This window comes from Gekko japonicus, unplaced genomic scaffold, assembly GCF_001447785.1.
Source record: "Gekko japonicus isolate JY-2015 unplaced genomic scaffold, Gekko_japonicus_V1.1 scaffold131, whole genome shotgun sequence".
In the NCBI taxonomy this organism is placed as follows: Eukaryota; Metazoa; Chordata; class Lepidosauria; order Squamata; family Gekkonidae; genus Gekko; species Gekko japonicus.
Genome location: NW_015167061.1, coordinates 3,182,588 through 3,193,686, shown reverse-complemented (window position 1 = coordinate 3,193,686; position 11,099 = coordinate 3,182,588). Strand labels below are relative to the sequence as shown.

General features: G+C 55.5%; 1 protein-coding gene across 1 annotated transcript; it reads left to right on the top strand.

Moving 5' to 3' along the window:
• Window positions 1-5,611: 5,611 nt before the first annotated feature.
• Window positions 5,612-10,800, top strand: MFAP2 (microfibrillar associated protein 2). The gene is made up of 8 exons (XM_015412610.1): window positions 5,612-5,689; window positions 7,391-7,465; window positions 8,047-8,079; window positions 8,191-8,280; window positions 9,046-9,084; window positions 9,759-9,846; window positions 10,153-10,220; window positions 10,467-10,800. The coding sequence occupies exons 1-8, from the start codon at window positions 5,653-5,655 to the stop codon at window positions 10,568-10,570; spliced, it is 534 nt and encodes a 177-aa protein (XP_015268096.1). The 5' UTR covers window positions 5,612-5,652; the 3' UTR covers window positions 10,571-10,800.
• The last annotated feature ends 299 nt before the right edge of the window (window positions 10,801-11,099 follow it).

Here is an 11,099-nt window from a genome sequence, read left to right as displayed (position 1 = left end):
GGGGGGGGGAGGCGGCTTTGCGAGTGGGCTGATTGCTGCCAGATGTGTCTTCCAGAGAAAGAACGAGCATCTGGACAGTCGGGCTGGGGGGAGTTTCCCACTTCCGAGCGCCTGGCAGGAGGGGGCTTCTGCCTCAGGGCCTCCAGGGCGCTCCAGGAGCATCTCTGAGCACACGCAGAGTGCCCTTCTGCTGCTGTGGCAGCTGTGGCCAGTGCGGCCAGTGCGGCCAGGTCTCTGAAAGGGCGGGGCAGGGCGGCGCTGCAGGATCGTGCTCCGGACGTTGCGCCCCCCCCGGGGGGGGGGGGGGGGGGGGTGTCCTCTTTCCCCCTCCAGGTGGATTGAGCATTAGGTGGATTCCTTCAGAAGAGAACTTGTGCCCCTCCCAGTAGTTCCAGCTCCTGACCTGAGTGGTCATTACTCAGTAGGGTGAACTGGGAAAGGACTCTGCGCATGGTCATGGGCAGTCTGCGTAGGTGTCTTTGGGGCCGCCTGCCTCAGGCACGCAGTCAGGGGCTAGGCAGCTGTATCGAGGGGCAAGGACTCCCAGCGGCCCACTGGGTGGTTCCCATGGGCTGAAGTGGGGCATGAAGGCGGGAGGGGGGACCCAGGCCAGGACCGGGGTGCAGCAGGGGAGCAGGGGGCATACCCCCCAGGCCTTGGGGGTCAGAGGGGGCCGGGGGCCTCCCCACCTTCCTCAGACTCCCCCTCTGCCCAGCAGAACCTGGGCGACTGCAGCCGCACCCTCCTCCTCGAGCACTTGGCCCAGCAATGCAAACGCAACAGGTAGCCCAGCTCTGTGCTGTCGTGCCCGCAGGCCCTGCAAGAGAGCCCCCCTCCGAGGACTTGAGCTTTCCATGTGGGAACGGCAGTGCACAAGAGCCAGTGGGGTGAGGGAGGGAGACATCCCAAGAAGCTTTCCTCAAGCACAAAACAAGACTCGTCCCAGCGTGTGTGTGTGTGTGTGTGTGTGTGTGTGTGTGTGTGTGTGTGTGTGTGTGTGTGTGTGTGGGGTAATCCTGCTGCAGGCCTGCTTGGCCAGGGCAGTGGGGGGGGGCAGCATTTTCTCTTTCTGCAGTGGGCCACAAGTCCATATTTGCCATGGATGGCAGCAGTCAGCATGTTGAAAAGGCCTCTGTGCAGGGGCAGACTGGTCATTCGACTCACTGGGAAATGTCCTGTTGGGCCAATGGTGGCTGGTAGCAAGCAGGCCCCAGCCACGCGGCCTGAGCAGTGCTTGAGGGCCCTCCATGCTGAGCAAGGGAGGTCTGAATCCTGAGCTGGCTTGATCCAAGAAAGGCCCCTCACCTCTCAGGCTCTTGGCCGGGGCTCGTGCCTCATGCAGAGTCCGCTGTTGCTGCTGCTGCTGATGCCACCCGGTGCCTCTGGGGAGTTTTGTACCAAAGCAGAACGCCATTCGGTTCTGGCTAAAGAGGCTGTTGTGAGGACAGAATGAGGCAAAGAGAATGCCGTGTGAGAGCTTCACATAGAAAGAGCAGGAGGCCAGTGCTGGAGATCTTGGTACTGGTTGCAGCTAGCAGAAGGCACACTGTATGTGCTCAGAGGCACTGTCTTTCCTCTTGAGAGGCTGACACTGGCAGTGGGTTATCCAAGAGCTACTCCCTGGCAAGCCTGGCTCAGAATTTCGGAAGTGAACTGGCCCCAGCCAGAAAAAACACCCCTTCAAATGAGAATGTTATTGAGGGGGGGGGGGGCTTTGTTGTATCATTTCATTGAGGCTGATTAGACATTCCATGCCCCTTTATGGAACACGTTTGTGTTGTGATTCTCAGCAGGAGCTTTATGCTCACTTGCTATCTGAGTTAATAGTCAGCTGATTCCCCCCCTTCTGCCTCCCCCCCCCCACTGCTTCATGCTCCGAGTCCCTCCTGGCCCCTCCATATTAAGCCCCGGAGGGGAATTCTGCTCCAGTTTGTTGGTTCTGCACAGGCACAGTTTCAACAGCAGCTTTGCAAAGTCAGCAAAGAGCTTGAGACCTTGCGGGGGGGGGGGGGGGGAGGGGTGCGCGCACACACGGGCCTGTGTGTAGGAGGCCTACTTCTAGTTCAGGCAGATGTTGGGGGGGGGGTCATCTGGCCTAAGAATAGTTTGGAGGAGGGGTGGGGGAAACACAGTGCATTTCTGATACAGTCATAAAGACCGGCATGGATTTTTTGGTTTCTTTCCATGGTGAGTCTAGTGCTGATTGAGGCTGTGCTCTGAGGGTCTGTTCTTGCCTCACCCGGTGTGCCTCTGTCTCACCTGGTGTGTGCCTCTGGGCTGAATACACTGAAGGGTTTACAGCAAAATCTGTAAAGAACAAACAAGAAACACACACACACACGCACATTTGTATGTGGAAATTTATTTCTATTTTGTTAAATTTAACCCAAATGGGTTCATTTGGAAAATATATTGGGGGGGGGGGTTAATTTGATTTAAATGCTAAATGCTCAAGTGGAATTTTAGAACTATCTTGTTCCAATTGATACCACAGACAATTGTTAATGTGCAACTATTTTGGTATGTTTAATTTTGATAGCAGATAAATACACTTCCACATTGGGCACTGGACCCCTCCATCATATTTCATTCTTTGCAAAACAGAGAGATTCAGGGTTTTTTTTTTATGACCAGATAAACTTTGACGATAATCTCTGTCAACTTTGCATTGTTGATGCCGGAATTTTCAATATTTTTATAAATGATCTGGATAAGGGTGTGGAGCGGCAACTTGTTAAATTTGCAGATGACACTAAATTGGGAGAAGCAGTGAACACACCAGAAGATATAGATTTCAACTAGATCTGAACATGCTGGAAAAGTGTGAACAAGATGCAATTTAACAAGGGTTAAGTGCCAACTTCTACATCTGGTTAACAAAAATGAGGAACGCGCATACTGGATGGGAATACACTTCTGAGTAGCAGTGTGTGTGAACAAGATCTTGGGGTAAGGGTGGACCAAAAGTGAAATATGAGCAGCCAGTGAGATGTGGCAACAAAAAAAGGCTAATATGATCTTGGGGTGCATCAACAGAGGCATAACATCCAGATCGCAAGATGTCATAGTCCCGCTGTACACTGCATTGGTCAGGCTGCACCTGGAGTATTGTGTGCAGTTCTTGAGGCCTTTCTTCAAAAAGGATGTGGACAGAGTGGAGTGCGTACGGAGGAGAGCGACAAGGATGATTGGGGGCCTGGAGACCAAGGGCCCTATGCAGAAAGGCTGAGGGACTTGGGAATGTTTAGTCTGGAGAAGAGGCTGAGAGGGAACATGATTGCTCTGTTTAAGTATTTGAAGGGCTGTCACTTTGAGGAGGAGGGCAGGGAGCTGTTCATGTTGGCAGCCGAGGATAGGACTCGCGATAATGGGTTTAAATGAAGGGTGGGAAGGTACTGGCTGGATACGAGGAAAAACCTTTTTACAGTCAAGAGCTGTGCCACAGTGGGATCAGCTGCCTCGGGAGGTGGTGAGCTCCCCCTTGCTGGCAGCCTTTAAGCAGTGGCTGGACAAAAAAAAATCAGGGATGCTCTAGGCTTGCTCCGGCATTGGGGGGGGGGGGGGGAGGGTTTGGACAAAATGGCCTGTATGGCCCCTTCCAACTCTGTGATTGATTCTCTACAAAATTTATATCCTGCTTTTATGCCCTTACAAGGGCCCCCAAGGTGGCTAACAAGAGTTAAAACATATATAAAACAGAATAAAGTTTGAGACCAGTCTTCCTAAGTATGCGTGCACACAAAAGCTTCTACCTGGAATTAAACTCTGTTGGTCTTAAAGGTGCCCGGCTGGACTCAAATGTTCTGCTGCTTCAGACCAACGCAGCTGCCCCCACCTGGATCTATATAGAAAACAGTTGAAATACATAACAAAACATTAAAAAAATTGGTTAGGAAGGAGGGATCATTTGTTGTTGTTCAGTCGCACAGTCGAGTCCGACTCTTCGCGACCCCATGGACCAGATCACGGCAGGCCTTTCAGTCTTCCCCCGTCCTCTGAAGTTTGCTCAATTTCATGTTCGTTGCGTCTATGACGCTATCTAACCATCTCATCCTTTCCTGTCCCCGTCTTCTTTGACCTTCAATCTTTCCCAGCATCAGGGATCATTTAGGGAATGCTAAACAAAACAGTCTTCTAGTGGCAGAAGGCAGCAAGAAGACAGGCGTGTCTCCCTTGGAGAGCCAGTGTGGTGTGGTGCTTCAGAGCTGCAGACTCTCATCTGGAGAACTAGGTTTGATTCCCCCTTCACCACACAATGCCTGCTGGGTGACCTTGGGCCAGTCACCACTCTCTCTGAACTCTCTCAGTCCCCACCTACCTCACAAGGTGCTTGCTGTGAGGAGAGGAAGGGAAGGCAATTGTAAGCTGCTTTGAAATTCCTTAGGGTAGAGAAAAGCGGGGTATAAAAACCAACTCTTCTTCTTCTCCCTGGGGAACATGTTGAATTGTGCCCAGGAACAGATAGGGAGCCCGTGTAGATGGCCCCTACGACCCAATCCAACCAGCATATTTGCTGCAGCGTTCCATACAAACGGAGGTTTCCGGCGCATTTTTCGAGGGCAGCCCCACGCCAAGGGCATCGCGGCCATCTCAGCCAGAGGCAAGCAGGGGGCCGCAGCACAGGGGCTGGATCGTTTCTGCCCAGGAAGGGCCGCAGCTGGCTAGCCGGCTCAAGCTGGGAGCGATGCACTCCGGGCCCTGGCTGCCTCCTGCTGATCTGGTGGCCGGCCGGCTGGCCTGCCGTGGACCCAAGAGCCCCCTCAGAGTAGGGACCTCCTTCGTCGAGGATCATGTAGCCCCAGCCAGATGGGATGACCTCTCAGATCCCAGGCCGGGCCTTCCACCCACCCACCAGTAGCACTTCCATCTTCTCGGGGTTCAGCTTCAGTTTGCTTTATCTGTTGCGATATGTATGGTCTCATTCTCACTGCATTGTTTCTTACTTACTTTACTTACCATTTTCTGCATTGTTTAACATATGTCTGGTATTTATGATTTGCTTCAAATTTCTGTAAGCCTATAGCCCTATTATATTGCTTAGTAGCTGTCTTATCTTGAAGACTTCATGGATTTGCATTGTGTCACAATACCTTGCGTATCAGTGAGAAAAGTGGAATATAAATAACGTAAGCAAACAACATCTTTATACTTGCAGTCCTACAGAGCCAGGACCACTGAAGTGGAGAGCCATAGTTCTTTGAGTGTACTACTCATTTGTGCATGGCTGTTTACAAATAAATCTGCTACATTTCCATGCAAATGGTCAAAAACCTGTCCGGTTTCTGCAAAGCTGCCTTTCATGACTTGTGTTGTGTCCAATGCTCTCTCTAAGCTGTGGAGTCTTGTGAGCAAAAATTCTCTTTTGTGAGCTACTAGCATTAAAGTTGTGAGCGAGTGATTAGGCTACTCACTGCATAAATTAGTTTGCTTTGGAGCCATCCTCCCTGAGCTGAGACAAAGATGTGTGAACCGGAGGCTAAAAAATTGTGAGCTAGCTCACACTAACTCAGCTTAGAGGGAACACTGGTTGTGTGCAGCTTGTCATGAGTTCCTGGACTGTTCCTGTGTTAATGCCGTCCCTCCCCCCCCCCCACAGCCTGCCTCAGATTCTCCCAGCTACCTCCCAGCGGTTGGCCGTGCCCCTGCTAGGCCATGAGGACTCTGGGCCTTTTTGTCCTCTGCTTGCCAGGTGAGTGCCAATCCGGACTTCAGCAAACTGCCCCTCCTGCCCGGCCAGAGCAGCAGTGCTACGAAGGTGCAGCTCAAAGGAGCAGAGGGTCTTGATATGAACTGATCGAGAAGGGGGGGGCATGCAGAGAGAGCTCGTCACTCTAGGGGTGAGTCTGGAGTGTGGGAGATCGAATCCCGTTCACCTAGGACAGTGGTGGCGAACCTATGGCACGGGTGCCAGAGGTGGCACTCAGAGCCCTCTCTGTGGGCACATGTGCCATCGCCCCAGCAAGCCCCAGACCATCATTAAAGTGTTGCATTCTTTGCCAAATAATTTTAAGTAAATGAAAGCATTTGGGATTGCTTTCCTTGCTTTGTTTGGATCATCTTAAATTAATGTATGGGTTGTTTTTTCTAAAGTAAAAACTCAGTATTCAATTGGCACTTTGCCATAAATAAGTGGGTTTTGGGTCGCAGTTTGGACACTCGGGTCTCTAAAAGGTTCGCCATCACTGACCTAGGAAGTCACTAGCAGATGAGGCCCCCATTTGCTCTTTTAGGGCTGGAGGGCTGATGGGCACCCTTTGGCAGGCCTATTGGGGGGGGGGGGGCTTGTTTGAAGCAAAGGACGACGGTTGTGTAAACAGGGTCCAGGAGAGCTCTCAGTAAGGCCCCTCCATCACTGGGGCAGGGGGAGCTTGTTCATGTTGCCTGTTCCCTATAACTTGTGGGAGTCCGACTTAGTTGGTTAACAGGTGGAGATACTTCTTAGCCAGCTGTCTGGGCAGTTCTGCACAAAGCAATGTGCAGCCTCGTAAACAGGAATTTTCCCCGGGGGAGGGTGCCTCAAGTTAAATGGTTTTAACTCCCCACCCCACCCTTCCCTGATCTTAAGCTCCTTACCCAGCCATCCCTGGGTCACATTATGCCTCCAGGCCAGGTGTGCGTACGCTTCTGCCTCCCCTCACTCTTGGGGGGGACAGGGCAGCACGAGGGGCAGGGAGAAGCTGGGCATTCAGCCCCATCATGGCCTGCCCGGCCGCTGCCCCCCATCAGCCAGCTCACCCGTGCCAGGTGCTACTGGCAACAGGGACCCGACTTGGGGACGGACGGCTTGGGCACTGCACAGGGCAGCCTCCGAGGGCCCTGGCCCTGAGGTGAGAGGCCGGGTGGCATGGATGAGGGTGAGCCTTGGGAGGGGGCACGAGGACAGGGCAAAGCCCCGTATGCCCCACCACTGGCTACTGCCCTGGCAATGTGCATGTCAAAAAGGCAGGCTAAGAGCTCCAACTAGATCAGGCGAAATCTCAAAAGCTGGCCCAAGCCAGCAGTGTCAGCCCCATCCAAGCTGAGCTCAGGGATGAACAGCTCCTCCCTGGGGGGGGGGGGCGACTATTTTAACTGGGGGCAGAAAGAGCTGTGCACGGGGTGGGTCACCCAAAGAAGCAGGGGCCACAATGCACATGGCCTTCCATGTGTCCCAGTTGCCGTTGCATCTACCAAAGTGAGAAGGTGGCTCAAAGACACCCGGCAGTTCTTAAATTCTGGGAGAGGTGGTGGTGGCAGCTTCCTGGGGGGTTGCAAAGAAACTGGTCCTGATCCCTCTCCAAGGTCTGCGGCAATCCTACAGGCATGCAGAAGTTCATTGGCAAGAGCATGCACTTTATCTGACCCCATGAAGAACCCAACTCCTGAACTCCTCCGTCTTTGTCACTTGCAGTGCTTCTGGCCCAGGGACAGTACGACCTTGGAGACCCCGCGTACCATGACCCGCCATACATCCCCTATGAAATAGGTGAGCCAGTGGCCTCTTCGTGCTGCGCGACTGGACGGGGCCCAGACCTCTTTCTGGTGCTCAGGACCGCCTGCAGATCTCCCAGCAGCTCCGTGTTCCCAGGGCGACATCCTGTCCACAGGAGAAGTGGGCTTCATCCTGCTAAGCTCAATGGGGGCGATAGTCATCCTATGGAAATGTGTTGGGGTATTTCAGCCTTGAGATGGCGAGCCCACACGCACGCACCCCCCCCTTAAATGTACAAGAGAGAGGCCCAGCGGATGTTGTGGGGGAGGGGAGATTCCTCTTGCTCTGTTGCTCAGCGAGCCTGTTTCAGGTTTCCTGGGAAAGATCACAGCAACTTTAAACATTTCTTTCTTAATTGGGTTTATTCTTTCCTTTTAATAATTTCCTGTACACCTGGCCTGACTTTAGACCTGGGCAGCCCCCACTTGCAATATCTGATCCACAGGGGGACTTGCCTGCTTTGGTCTTCCCACCCCTGCTTTATTTGTCAAGTCTTTATTCTTTTTTTTGGCATTGCTAAGCCAGGAGGGAAGCCCCCGGGCATTAAACGTGGTCTTCCTCCTCCTCTCTTCCAGACAGTCCAGACTATTATGACTACGCTGGCAACGGTGAGCCGTCTTCTCCCCCTCCATGACTTTGGTGGAACAATGGCGGGGGGGGGAGCACGGGGGGAGGGGTCTCCCCCAGGCGAAGGCTGAGGGCCTGTGCTTCCCTTGCAGACATCGCCTCGCAGACCCCCGGAGAAGAGCAATACCCGTACCAGTCCCAGCAGCAGAACCAGCAGGAGGTCATTCCGGCCCCGACCCCAGGTCAGCTCAGACCTCCTCTTTGGGGAGGCATTTGCAGCTGGAGGGAGGGGAGCGGGGTGTGGACACCCCCCCCTGCCTTGATGCTGGGCTTGGGAAGAGGACAGAACCCCCCCCCCCAAAAAAAAAAAGCCATAAGTGCTGCCGTTCCCTCCAAGCTGCAGAGTCTCGTGAGCAAAAATTCCACTTTGTGAGCTCCTGGCATTAAAGTTGTGAGCGAGCGATTGGGCTGCTGCTGCATAAATTAGATTGCTCAGGAGCCGTCCCTTCCTGAGCGAAGACAAAAATGCATGAGCCGGAGGCTAAAAAACCTGTGAGCTGGCTCACACCGACTCAGCTGGGAGGGAGCGCTGCTTATGACCCACTCAGAGCTCTGGGGTCTCCGACTTCTCCCTCCCTCCCTCCCACCTCCACTCTCTGTCACGGGAGAGGGAGGAGGTCCAGGTCCCGCTTTTGCTTCTTCGTGAGACTCAGACTCCCCGCATGTCGGCACCAACGCTTGCCTCCTGCCAAGAGCCTCAAGGTGACCCCTCACAGACTGCATGGGGGGGGGCATCTCCAGTTGAGGGCCTCCTCTCCCCCCCCCCCCACGCACTTTCCAGGGCCTCGGTCCTCCCACTGTGAGCTGCCCAGCAGTGGCCCCCAAAGCAACAGGCGGCTGGAGCAGAAAGGCTGCCCTTGGAAGCAGTTCGTTGCAGTGCCCGCTGCTCGCCCGCCCCCGCTCCGTGGCCTCAGATGGTGTGTCTGTCTTCTTCCCCCCTCTTCTAGGCACGCCGGAGACGGAGCCCACAGAGCCCGGGCCCTTTGGTAAGAGGCACAGCTGACCGCTGCCCTCCATGACTTGTGTGTGTGGGGGGGAGATCCTTGGGGAGGTGGGGGAGTGTTGACTAGACACTTCAGTTTATGCACACAGGTGTTGTGGTTCCCAATACTGGCAAATCCTATCATTCTTAACATTTCTTGGATCAGAAGACGTGGGGGGGGGGGGGGGAGATTTGCTTGTGTGGTGGTGCCTGCTGCTCCAACCCTTTTGAGTCTCTGCCCCCACCCTGTACTTGGACTGGCCCAGGCCAACAAAGCCGGTGTGTGTGTGTGTTTTTCTAGCACATAGCTGGGAGAGCACGGAATGAGAAGAACCAGCTAGGAACAGAAACTGGGCTGCAAGGGGCCAAAAAGGACAAGAACTGGCAGTGCTAGTTGCCTGCTGGGTGTGCCGTGGCGGCCTTAATGGCAGCAGCCTGGGTCTTGCCACCGCCATGCTCTTGGTAGGTGGCAGGAGGTGCAGCAGAGCACTGCGGGGCTCCTTCTTGGCCTACAGGCCACGGGAAAGGCTGCTGCCAAAGGCACTCCGGTGGAGGCTCCAGCGCTAAGAAGCAGCTGCTGCTGCTGCCGCCCGCACTGAGGGGGCACGATTGCCACATAACCCCCCCCCCGCATGCACACACACACACCCCTGCCCCCCCCATTCCTGTGCCCCACAGACTGCCAGGAGGAGCAATACCCCTGCACCCGGCTGTACTCGGTCCACAAGCCCTGCAAGCAGTGCCTGAACGAGCTCTGCTTCTACAGGTAGTAAGCGGCTGCCGCTCCCTCCCAGGTTCCTTTCGAGGGTGGGGGGCTTAGGCGGTCCAGGCCTTCCCTCAGGCGGGGGGGGGAGGGGGCTGGTGACTAGCCAGGCTGGTCAGGTTTCACACGTTTCTTCCAGCCAATCGTGGTTTGACCCTAACCCTAGTGCCCCCCTCCCCCAGCACCTTGCCTCACTTCCTCCTCCCCCACTCCCAACGCAGAGAATAATTTGTGGGGGTCTTGGTGGGCTTCTTTGGGATCCCCAGTAGAGCGAGGGAGGGAGGGCGGGTGGGGGGAGGCCCTGGCCGATCTGCGCTCTCTGCAGCAGGGGAGCCAAGAGCTCTGCCTGGGGGGGGGGCACGAAGAGCTGCTCAGAGGTAAGGCGGTTTTTGTGCTTTGCCTCCTTGCTCCCCCCCTCCGCCCCCCCCAAAGAAAGAACCACGGCGGGTCTGAGGTGCTACAGGCCGGCCTGATGGTTCCTGTGAGGAACAGGCAGCGCAGCAGCACGGCCTCCCCTCCACAAGGGGAGGGCTGGGCCCACGGAGGGGGTGGGGGGGGTGGGAGGAAGGCAGGGGCCAGGAGTGGCTGGCAGGCCCCTCGCCTCACCTTTGTGCTTCCTGCAGCTGACCTCTGCCGTGACAAGTTCTCCAGGTGCAGCGTGATGGCGACCAGCGGCTTGTGCCAGAGCGTGGCTACCTCCTGTGCCAGAAGCTGTGGGGGCTGCTAAGCGGGGGCACCCCACAGTCCAGCAAGCCGGGCCTTCCCTGCAGCAGGGCGGGATCGGCCTGCCCCCTCCGTCTGGCGCACGGCATCCTCAAAGGCCGCCTCTGCCCTTCTTGCTGGCTGAAGCTGCAGAGCAGGCAGCACCTGGGGGTGGTGGTGGTGTGTGTGTATGTGCACACTGTCATATTAAAAAGCCAACAAGAGGAAGAAGCGGCTCTCCCTCCCACTCCCCCCCACCCCCCACCCCCCGTTGTGCTTGGAAAGGCCCCAGCAGAGCTGCCAGTTTCTGGGGGTGGGCTATGAATGCTGAGCTCCTGGGACTTTCAGCCTGCCTCATTCAGTACTCCTTTTCTACGCAACGTGAAATAAACCGAACGTATTACCACAGCTTGCAGCCGGCTGGTCTCTCCCTGTTCCCACAATGGCTGGAGGGTCTTCGGGCCGCCTTCAAGCACCTGGAGGGCACAGTGCTGGACTGCTCCCCGCCCTGCCCCCCCAAGCAGAGCCAGTTTCCAGCACACTCGTGGGGGTGG